The sequence below is a fragment of the Carcharodon carcharias genome, chromosome 2 (genome assembly GCF_017639515.1).
Source record: "Carcharodon carcharias isolate sCarCar2 chromosome 2, sCarCar2.pri, whole genome shotgun sequence".
Lineage (NCBI taxonomy): Eukaryota > Metazoa > Chordata > Chondrichthyes > Lamniformes > Lamnidae > Carcharodon > Carcharodon carcharias.
The window spans coordinates 67,806,456-67,818,802 of NC_054468.1; the positions used below are offsets into that span (position 1 = coordinate 67,806,456).

Sequence of the window (12,347 nt, forward strand, 5' to 3'; positions counted from 1 at the left end):
GTTACACGAGGGAACATGTTTAAATAATTTTTCAGATCATTACTAAAAATTTGTCCTAACAACCTAATCTCCCCAAGGCAGCTCTGTGCCTCAGGGAGATTCCTGCACTCTTTTGTGTGCATGTGCAAAAGAGCACAGGCCCCAACTCTCCCTCCTCCCCCCACCCACACAGGTAGTGTTGAGCGCTACCGGGTGCACGTCTCGCTGGGCGGGCTTTAATTGGCCCGCCCACGTAAAATGGCAGTGCGGCTCCCGCCCCGCCTGCCCGACACAGGTAAGTTTCTAGCCTTGATTTACATAGAATAGGAAGTCTACACTGTTTGGTTCAGTGGACCAGTTATCTGTATGTCATGATGCTTCCTGCACCACCTGTAATCATTCACAACAAATCACAAAACTCTTGGATACTTTAGCTTAGAACATCAAACTTTCAGTTGTTAGGAAATGCATTCTTTAAAAAAGACTCTACGTAAGCATTTAATTTACTTAGTGCATTTGGTTTTTCTTCATGATCTTATTAGACGACATCAGTAATTTATTAATTTGCTTCCTTTTGGATATAAGACTTATTCCACACTCTCATATTATCCCTGAATTAATTTAAGTAAACAGAGATTTATGTTTTCAAGGCGATTTCTAAGTTGTTCGTAACCTAAAATTAATGTGGTAATAGTTTGGGAAGTATCCACTTGTGAGACGGCTTTTGAAACTTAAGCATGGAAAGGCAATGATGTATAAAAACTGTCCCTGGGATATCGTGCTAGCTTGCAGCCACACAGCATATGGACTGTGGCCCATGGTTCGGACACCCCTGAACTAAAGGATGCTCTTACTGTTTTCAAATGCATTGTGTTTCAAAGGTGGGGAGACTGCCTCTGGATGTAGTGCTCAATCATACCTCTTATTGTGGACATGGAGAAGCACAATTAATTGTTTTTGTTAAGTCCAAATATACTTAATATGTGACAACAAAGCAGGAAAACTTATCAGAAGCCTCTGAACCCCAAGTTGGCTTCTAACATGTTCTTGCATATTTTAAAAATGTGCATTGAAATACTTAATGTTCCACAAAGCACGGTAACTTAGTTGTCAATTATTCAAAACAGTGATACAATTCAAATGTTCTTGAGACTTCAGGGCTTCAATGTAATTGATCAAAAAAAAACCTCGAGCAGTTTATTGACATCATGTGAACCTTGCAGCAATACACACACGGTAACACAGTCATTTTTTAGTCACTTTTTGGAAGTAAACACGAGCCAGAGTTTCCGAAAAGACTCATTTCAACCAAAATTGGCCAAACAATGCAAAAGATCGCAGAATTTCGAGCGAAAATTACGACCAGTGTAAATTGAGTTTCGTGATCTTTTGCGCTAGTTTAAAAACGTTGTACTAGAAGTTGGCGCATTCCACAAATTAGGCCCAGTCTCCAGATTGAACTGATCACCATTGTGCATTTCTGCTAATTGCTTTTATTTGCTGGCCTTCGAGGAACCTCTTAAACTTAAGTATTTTTAGGTGCAACGGCATATGCACGTTTTAAAAGCTTCTTTAAAATTTATAAAGAAACTGACTACACCAATGCCACTAGTAAATGGTTCTGTCTAGATTTTCAAAGTCCTTTTCGATTATCTGAAATAGGGTTACTCATGGACGGCAGACCAGACATGCTGATTAAAACAATTATTTTTTGTCATGAGCCTATTTTCAGGTGTATTCATCAAACTACGCCAGGGCAGAATCTTCTCTTCAGCGGGCGGGGGCGGGCCCTGCATGCTAACGTGTAAAATGATGCGCGGTGACGTCGGGTGTGTGTCCCAAAGTCACCGCGTGTCACTTCTGATCCTCCGTTTGGCAGGTGCGCACCAGAGTCGGCTGCGCGCCCGCTGAACGGTCAAAGGACTGTTAAGGCCATTAATCAAACAATTAACCTAATTGAGAAAGCTGTCCGTCCACGGATGGGATGATGTTTCATGAAGGATTTATTAATAAAATAAAATTTTTTATCAAAATTCATAAACATGTTCCAGCTCCGTGCCTCAGAGAGATTTCTGCACTCTTTCGCGAAAGAGCACAGGCCCCAACTCTCCCTCCTCCCCCAGCCCACACAGATAGTGCTGCGCTACCAGGTGCGTGTCATGCTGGGCAGGCCTTAATTGGCCTGCCCACGTAAAATGGTGGCACGCAGCCGATCACGGGTGGCAATAGGCTCTGTGCCTGCCCCGCCCGCTCCCGACCAGCCCGCTCCCGACCAGCCCGCCCGATGGGGAGAATATTCTCCCCCAAGTTACCACACTTCAATATATCACAGAATATTTTCTAATGCAAACATTTTAAAAAAATCTTCTAATTCGCTGCTCGACTACTTCAGTTCATGAAAGACTTTACTTCCAGCAATATAAAAACAAGTTTGTGCAGAAACTTGAGCAAAAAATTCACTTTGCCAAAGTAATTCAATTTGTGCCCAGTTCATGACTGTGGCCAAAGTGGAAATTGTGTTTTTGACGATTTACATTCAGTATATTTTTTAATCTTTGGTTTCTTTCCAAGTAAATTTCTGCATCATATAATAGAGGGAGCAAAATAGAGTTACAATGGGGTAATAGATGGCTTTTAAATAAGTTGGCTATTCTAGTGATAATATATTCCACTTTACAGAGTTAAGACACATTATGTAATGTTTGGGTTTTGTTATTGGATATGGGAATCAGATTGAATACTGGATTAACTGTGAGAGTTAATATATTTTGTGACAAACCACCAACACATATTGGCCACACTTAGATTGATTATCTTAGATTGAAGAGCTTGTATGTTATGTTTCTTTGCCTTTTTAAAGTAAATGTTAACATTTTGCTTACATTGAAGTGGAAGACCCTTGATCTTTCCTACAGTAATCTCTCTTGGTAAGAACGTACTGAGGCGCAGCTCAGTGATGGAACTGAAATTTTCAAATTCTAATATACTTCGATCTATTGATAAATAATGACTTTACCACCTTCACTCTAATTCTTTCTCCCTTTCTAATCTAACAAAAATTAATGAAAACCAGATTGCTGTGGCCTGATTGAATCCACACAAACATAGAAAATATGTTTATCCAAAGTATTTTAGATATATTGTTTTTGAAATCTGACATAGCACATCTAACTCCAGATAAATGCGTGTCTGAGGGTCCAAGGATAAAAGTCATTATACCAATCCACATTCTGTTCTCTCAAGTATATGGACAGTCGATATAAGATATAGTAATCATCTGAATCCAATCACCTGCATTTTAGGGATTTAAAAGAGATCACTGCAGAGATAGTGGATGTATTGGTTTGACCTTCCAGAGTTCCCTAGATTCTAGAACAGTCCCCATGGATTAGAAAGTAAAAAATGTAACCCTATTATTCAGGAAAAGACAGAGAAAACAAGAAATTATACACTAGTTACCCTCAAATTGGTGGTAGGAGAAATGTTAGAACCTATTATTTGAGTTTTGGTAACAGGACAGCTGGAAAATCATACTTTTCAACACAGGTTTATGAAAGAGAAATCATGTTTGATAAATCTATTAGTTTTTTGATGATATAATTAGTAGGGTGATTAAGGGGGAACTAGTAGTTGTAGTGTACTTGGATTTTCAAAAAAACATTCAATAAGGTGCTACACAAGGTTCTTACGCAAAATTAAGATTCATGGGATTTGGGATAATGTATGGATTGAGAATTAATCAATGGATAGAAAACAGAGAGTAGGAATAAACATTTTCAGGTTAGCAGGTTGTATCTAGCAAGGCATTACAAGGACCACTGCTTGGACTCAGCTATTTACAATCTGTATCATTTAATTTGATGATGGAATTGAATATAATGTGTCCAAGTTTGCTGACCGCACAAAGCTAGGTGGGAAAGTAAGCTTGAAGCAGTCATGAAGAGGCTGAAAATGAACATAGACAGTTCAAGTCTTTGGGCAAGAGTATGGCAGATTGAATATAAAGTGGGGAAAGCAGAATTTTTATTTAAATGGTCGGAGATTGAGGAATGTTGCTAGTGATAGGGACCTGGATATCCTTGTACATGAAACAAAGAGCCAATAGGCAGGTACAGGAATGAGATCAGATTTGGAGTATGTACACAGCTTTGATCTCCAGACCTATAGAAGAATATACTTGCCTTGGAAGGAGGGTTAAGAAGGTCACCAGACTGATTCAAGGATGGGGGGATTGTTCTGTGAGGAAAGATTTGAATAGACATAGACCTATGTTTCCTAGAATTCAGAAGTTGGGTAGTTGCTTTCACTGGAATCATATAAAATTCTTAAGGGGCTTGATAGAGTAGATGCTGGGAGGATGTTTCCCCTTGCTGGGGGAGGGTGGGGTCTAGAACTTGAGGTTACAGTCTTGGAGTAAGGGATTGGAACAGTGTCTTCAAATAAGGGTTGTGGATCCTTGGAATTCTCCACCCGAGAGAGTTGTGGGTGCTCAGTGTTTGAGTATATTTAAGACAGAGATAGATAGATTTACGACTATTAAGATAATTAAGGGATAGTGCAAGAAGGTAGAGTTGAGATAGAAGATAAGCAATGATTATTTTGAATGGCAGAGCAGACTTGAAGAGCCAAATGGCCTACTCCTATTTCTTATGTTCTTATTATTCTAGTATGATTACTCACAAATGAATATATTCTCTTTACACAATTTGTTAAAAAATGTATCTAACAAATGAGATAAAGGTTTTCAACTGTCTTTAATGGCACAATGTATTCTTTTGTGATTAATATCTAGAGAGAGATTTAAACTAAAATGGATTGTAGGTTTAGAATACTAATACATCAAATATTCTTGTTATTTTTTTAAATGTTCTATTAATTGGAAGGTGACATGATCTCCCCATTTTAAAAACAAGTGGAAATTATATCAATATTTTTGGTATATGATAGATGAGCTCTGAACTTGTAAAAATAAATATGTATTCAATTGAAAAGCTGAGTGAAAGCAGAGAACTGTGGCCTGCAGAGAGCGTGTTGTTATTTAAACACTACACTTGAGTTTTTAACAGAAATATAATTGAAGGAATGAAGAAATTTCAGTTCAGATGTTAAGGTGTGTATTTACTATAAGTATAAATAGAAACCAGCTGTAAAATGTAGATATTTCATGGTCCATTTACCATGAATTTAGAACATGAGCTTTTATTCACTGTGTAGTGCAGTCAGTCCCCATTTTCTTTCAAACAAATTAAGTTGTTTCCAAGAAACCTAGGAATTCAGTGGATAAGTTGATTGTCACTTTGGCACTCGCAGCATGTAAGGAGTGAAGAAGTGCCAGCATAGACTGCTTTTGCCAAATGGCCCATTTCTGTGCTGGAAATTTGATGTAATTCTATGTTATAGAAAAACGGCTGGGAGAGTGGAGTTGACGGGTTGGGGCTAGTGGTGGCAATGGTGGGCAAGTTGATTAATGTCAATATAGTTTAATAGTTGACAACTGCAGACCTACAGTTAATGCCCCCATTTATCCAGATTCAGTAAGGCAATGGCTGGAGAAGTTGCTGCAGGCATGCATACACAGGTTTTCGCCTGATGGATTCTGTGCCTGGATCTGTCATTGGCTCCTTTGTTAGTTGTGCTCTTTGATGTTGTAGAGCATAGAGATAGTGCTTAACCTAAAAGGATTAAGCCACTTGAGAGGCTTTCCACCTGTGCAATTCAGACACTAAAGCAGCTTCTGGTATCTTCCTCTGTAAGGTTTTTAATAAATACTTGGATTGGACGAAGAGTTGAACTGACTGTTAATTTTAAGCTGCTTATACAAGATGTAGTTTGTTCCTTTCAGGTTTTTTTTTTGATATTAGCAAAGATACCCTTACTGTTATAGAACTTCTCAGTGTGGTTTTCTTGTATAGTGTAGGTGCTCCATTTCATACTATTTTATGTAAATTTTCATTTTTCTGCACCCAAAGCAGAATAAATGGATTAGTTGGACATGTTGCCATTTTTCCAAACTATAATTGTCCTTAAAAGTGCCTGGAATAAACCCAGGCTTTATTTGTTTCGTATGTTGCAAAGGGCATTACACTGTTTCATCTAATTGGTGTAATATGCAACCTGTCTGTTGTTCTCTGTCAAATTAGAATATTAGTGGGGAAAAAGCTGTCTCCTGTCATTTACAAAAGGATTTGTATATGTAAAAGCTGCTTGAACCCAGTGGTGGTGTAGAGTTATGTTATAATGCCTTCAACGATTGGTGGTTTTGGGTTTCCACCAATAACTTGTGTGAGATTTTGCTATTAAATAGTATTAAAATGTGTTCGTTCTTTGCCAAGTGTGAAGTATCATCACAGAGAAGTTACTTGTTGTTTTATCAATTCTCTCCTGCTGAATGAGTCAGAGATGGGAAAAGGTGCAGTACCTTATGAGAAGTCGTATATCTGATCAGTTTGTCTGCCTTGTATTAGAGAGACCTGCAGCAATTGATTTCAATGAAAATGAAAATCAGGTGGGCTCTAAAGCATATGGCTGCTCCATTCTGCCAGTTTACCACCCAAGTGGTGGTGAAAACTACCCTCTGTATGTTTTAAGTGAAAATGGGAAAGGGGAGAACCTGGGGCGGGGCGGGGGTGTGTGCGGGGTGGAGTTCTGTAAGTCACTTTGAAAGTCAGTCTGTAGACTGGCTCCTTGCCCAGTCCTGAACCAAATAATCCAGGTCTGATGGACTGTCTAGTAGTTGAGTCTGTTTCACCATTGATGTGCTTTATTCTTAACCAGGTTATTAAGTGGAATGCTCTACCATGCCAGGGATTCTCTCCCTGAAGGAGCATAGAACAGAGCAGCTGGGTTTGCTAAAAATTTCTCTCAATGATTGTAGAAAAATGTTAATAGTGGTTGGAGATGGCTGCTGATGAAATTCTTGTCCTCTTGGACAAAGACTGCTAGGTGGTGAAGAGCTTTTCTGAGGAATTAAAGTATTAAAAAAATCCCAAACCATTTCAAACAAGGAAATTAATTTAATTGTCTTCATTGTATCTATTGATGTTTCACAGGCTACAATATTAAGCTCATTCTCTGTTCAATCTCCAGCTTTGGGATAAACACACATTTTTAAGTGCATGAATTTCTTAAAAGATTCCATAAGAAGCGAATCTAATACAAAATGTTTTATCATTAGAATCAATGAAACACTGGGTAATTAGCATTATATTGTACTGTAGATTACTAACGCTGAACTATTATGCCAGGACTCAATGAACACTCAGCCAAGAAAACTGATGCATATCAGAACAATCTGGAAGTTTTAGAAATACTGCAAGGCTTTAAATAAGGGAAATGAGGATTCCTCCCATTTTGATCTCAATCCTCCATGCTGTTTGGGGAGGAGAAGGAGAATAAGTTTCACCTCATTAGATCAGTTTAGATATACAATTTGTAGTTGATTCTTTTATAAAACTTACTAAAATACAGTTCTAATAACATCCAACTCCTACTTAGGTGGACTGTTACTCTGTTTTTTCTCTACTTTTCCTTTTCACTAGAGGAAGCCATGTTCAAAGATGGCCACTTACATCACACTGTCAACATTTTCATTTGACTAAATGTTGAATAAATATTGAAATACAGCATTGGCCCAAAAATTGTCAAAATAATAACAAGGCTAATAGCACTCGATGTTATTTGTGTGCAAATGCCACAGCAACTTTAGGTGAGGCAAGCTTCCCCAAAGTAGTATCTCGCTGTCTGACCTCCCCTTCAAATGCTTTGAGTGGCGTGAAGTTCCTGTTTTGCATGGTAGCTATGATGTGAATTTGTCACAGAAGGTCAAGTCATTTCAAGACTGTGTTCACTTTAAAAGATGTATAAGTGTACCTAATGCCAGTCAACCTCACAGACACTGAAAACTAACAACTACAAATTTAGAGTCTCATTCATTCAGGTTTTAATTGTTGGGGCTGAATTTTCCCCCCATCAGGACAGACACAAGAATGCCAAATTTCAAAGGGAGCAACAATTTATACTGCATGAGAAAGGGGTGCAGATTGCTTGACAAGTCAGCACTGATTGGTCAAGGTGTTTCTTTAATTCAAAAAAGTGCAATGTTCCTGGACATGTTCCTTTTGCCTGCAGAGGACAGGCCCCTGTGTATACATAGCTTCTAGCAAGAGTGAGTAAGCCACATTGCAGGTCCAATTAATGATCTTAAATTGGTTGTTAGTGTAATTCTTAGCACATTAAGGATTGTTCAGCAAATGCTGTCCAACTGTGGAATCACATCTAATGTTAAATATTATATTTTGAGTTTTGCAAGCAAGGGCTAGTTTAGTATGGTCAGTACCCTGCCTTTTGTGAACAGCAGAAGGGACAGTTTAATGTGACCCACCAGTCATTAGGATATATGGCCTACATACCTGGTATCAGACTGGCGCTGAAATTCTTATACCACATAACTCATTTGTGTGGTAGGCAGAATGTCTTTTTGGCTTGATGGCAGCATCCAGTTAGTGAAAAATTTAACTTGTGTTGCCTGTGCATAGTAACAATGTGAAATAGCTAGCTTCACCTGTTGCTCAAATTTTTGTGACACCTTACCTTTCCATGGTAATTTGAAGTAGACTGGGCATTTTTCACTTCCAAAACTGCCGTCTTAGGCCCATTCGCGGGTATGTGATACACAGCAAGCAATGAAATGATCGGCATAGCCATTATCCTGCAGGATAGCTTTGATGCATCCTATTTCTGTGTTAAGCTTGCTCAGTGAACAAATAGCTTGGGCCCTTTTTTGCTCTGTCATTTTTTTTCTTATTCCATACTTTTCCTCCGTTTATTTCTCTTTCTGTACATGATTTGACATTGAATTCAACATTCTACTTTATATTTCCTTGTTTGCAACTTGAGCTGCTCGTTTCACATCCCTTCAGTCTGATTGGTTGAGGAGATGCACAGTTCCTTGCCTTGTTCACTCAGATCCCAGATGCCTAACAGAGGGTACGGAGCCATTTCCATCTCTCACTTACAGCAACTTGCATCAAACAAGCAAGGACAAGTCTAACAACAGGCATATTTCGTGGTTCACCACAGCACTGTTTGGGCCATTGTTTTAGTTTCTAGTCTATGGGCAGTTCTTTCAGACAATGGGGTTTCCTGCCCTGTCACCCGAAGAGTCGTTGGGGAACGTACCCCCGTCAATGCTGGCTGTCCTGGAACATTTAACACTCTAAGGAGGATTAATTGGCTAGGGGTGAGAATTCTGCCCTCACTCTGGAGGAGGTCCCACCTCTGAGAGCTGCCAGCCATCTGATTGGCCCACAGCTCTATAGTCTTAGCAGCTCTACTGGGGGCGGTGTCAGCTGCAGACAGTCCCACCAGTCAAAGTACAGGAGCTCACAGGGCCAGGTAGGTGAGGGGTCTTGTGGCAGAGCAGCCTGGGGTGGGGAAGGGTTGGAGGGGTGGAGGTCATGATGGCAAGGCCAGGTAGGGAGGGATCACCTGGAGGGGGTGGGGGCAGACCTTGGTGGGGTTGGGGGGTGGGGGCGGCCCTAGCTGGAAAGCGATCCAGAGATGGAGGTCCTCCCCTCCCTTTCCCACCTGAGACCCCAGCAGGGTGATCCATTGGGCTTCCCCACGTCCCAACCTGGTCCCTGAACTCCTCTCGCCAGCCAAAGAATTAAGGTCGGGGTCGGGGGAAGCGCCCTTAAGAGCCAACCTCACCCACCCCTGTAAAATTGCAGACAGGTCTGGGGAGGGTGGTTGGAAGGCCACCCTGGGAATTTTACAGGCCCTCCGCTTGCAAACACACTGACGGGGGCACCGTAAAGTTCTGTCCTCTGGGTTTTGAAAAATTTAACAGGTACATATTTGAGAAAAAGTGGAAATGCTTTAGTGATACACTTGGGAAAAGCAAGGCTTAACGATTATTGGTAAAATATGAAAATTCAAGGAAACATTTGTTTTCTTAATCCTATGTAGATTGATGAAAAAATCCATCATTTCAATTGGAACAAAATGGGTTGTCTAGTCACTAGTTTTTTTGTTAATAATGGATCTTCCAGAGGAATTATTTTAAAATGTTATTGCATATGAAATGAATTGATAGGTCAATTTAAAATTATTTTCAAAGCAAACCAACCAATTCATATTTATCAGATATTCAATCTATTTAGCATTAACTTCTTAATTTCTGTGTACCTTATTACATGGTGCAGAATGTATACATGCTATTATAGAAAATGATTCTTTAATTCGGCAAACTTTAGGGCATTCCTATTTATTGACCAACAAAGAGTTAATATGTCAACATAAAGGATATTTTCATTCTACGTTTAGTAGCTGAGCTGTTTTCGACAGACGAAAATCAAGATATTTCTATGTCACACACGTACTTCAATTCTCACTCATACATTGTTTATCACAGCTGTCAAAATGTTAAGGCCTTGTGCTGTATTACATCTGAAAAATATACTTTATGAATCCCTTCTGATCCTAGGCAAGGGTAAAGTAGGACTACAGAAATGTACAGAAACATAGAACGTCAGAGTACTCTGTTCAGGAGGGTTTCAGTGGACAAAAATAAGAATGACTGCTTCAAATGTCTATTCAATAAGTTAACTACTTCATGATCACCTACAGGAAGGATGTATGCTAAAAAAAGGAGGGACAATGTGCAAGAAAATAACACTGATAAAATGAGCTAGCAAAAAACTACAGTTGGATTTTTTTTAAAAAGTCATAAAGTGACCTCTTGTACACTTTTAATTACTTGTAGTTGCAACCACCGCTTAGCCTTTTGGTGAAGAAAACTTTGATGGTATTTTGTGCCTTTGATGGTTAATTATCTTGAAAATGTGATAAAGACTAGTACTCATTTGGATTCTGAGGAAAAAAAGGATTCGGCCACCATCATCAAAGTGTAGCTCACTTCTGACCTGCGGAAGACAATTATAAATTTTCATTTAGAGCTGTTGAAGATTTAATTAAAGGCATTATCAGTTGCCAGCTGCAGGGCAGTGCGGGGAAAGTGAATTACATCTGCTGATTATTGAAGGTGGAGAAGTACTGATGGTTTTTGTTCTGTTTCTTCCTTTTATAGATTCCACTTTCTTCCCGGGTCGATGTGCAGAGATCTTTGCTAAAGGTCAGAGCATTGGCAAGCTGGGAGTTCTTCATCCTGATGTTATCACCAGATTTGAACTGACCATGCCCTGCTCTGCACTCGAAATCGACATTGAGCCCTTTCTTTGAAGGATGAGACTGCTTCTTTGCTGTTATCACACTTTTTGTGTCCTTCAGTCATTCTGAGCGAAGAACAGCTACTGACACTATTCAACTGTAAAGATAAATATTTAATAAGGCAAAGGATCCTATGCTTTGTGGTTAAATATATTCTTCCTACTGTAATTTTATCTGTTTTCTTGAAATGTAATAGTACATTCTTCAGCATAAATTAACTGAAGCTATAAATGTACAATGCTACAATTCAGTGCAAAGTATAAGTGTAATATTACAATCAAAATGTTGATACACAACGATCTAACTTACCTGCTGTAATAGGAACCATTCTATTTAAGGAAATCCCATTCATTTTTCTTAGCAGCTAACGATGTAAAAGAAATGCATATGTAACTGATGAAATAGTTTTAATAAGTGGCATAAAGCCAACTTGGGGGTTTCCCCTATTCCATGTTAATACCAGGTGCAAAAAGTGGCAACTGCCAATAGCTACAATTATACATTTTATGCTTTAAATGCCTAAATCATGTAATGTTTGCCTGTCTGCAATGAATCAACCATTTTTTTTGTCTGACCCATAAGGATTTAATAGTATTTACTCAGTTGAATTGGTGCAGTTGCCACATTACTTTCAAATATTGAAACTGCACCATATCTATACACATACATAAACTGCATCATTGATTCAAACAATTATGTTCAGAAAAATATCGAGTAATGATAAGGACATTAGAATGTTACCTATCTGACTACAATACCTAAATTTATATCCTATGTGATTATCTGTAACACTCTTAACTCTTCAGAATGAGCTTTAATTAGTCTTAATTAGGTTATATATGAAAAGGAATGAGAAACAAAGGGTTCTCAATGCTAGACAAATGCACCAAATAGTTATCAAGCAAAGATCAGGAATTGCAGTTTTAACTGAATGCTGGATTATTTTAGATACTGGGACAGTTTAGTGTGAATGTGGTACGCATCATTCAGTTGAAGATTGATGTGTTGTTCAATTCTAGGATTCTGTATTTTTAGTTTACACAATTGATGATACTGAAGATGTATAGCCAGAGTTTTATAACTATTGACTATTATAATTTTTATGAGAGTACTATTACTCTCTGGAAGCTTATAAAAAAATA

The 12,347-nt window shown here is 38.7% G+C and overlaps 1 protein-coding gene across 2 annotated transcripts in view; it reads left to right on the forward strand.

Annotated features, from left to right (window-relative positions):
- Positions 1-11,779, forward strand: part of farsb (phenylalanyl-tRNA synthetase subunit beta) — a 59,875-nt gene extending 48,096 nt beyond the window's left edge. For both annotated transcript variants that reach the window (XM_041182140.1, XM_041182157.1), the window contains one exon: positions 11,066-11,779. In XM_041182140.1, coding sequence (XP_041038074.1) covers positions 11,066-11,217 — 152 coding nt within the window. In that variant the 3' untranslated portion in view covers positions 11,218-11,779. The remainder of the gene's footprint in view (positions 1-11,065) is intronic.
- Positions 11,780-12,347: the final 568 nt, after the last annotated feature.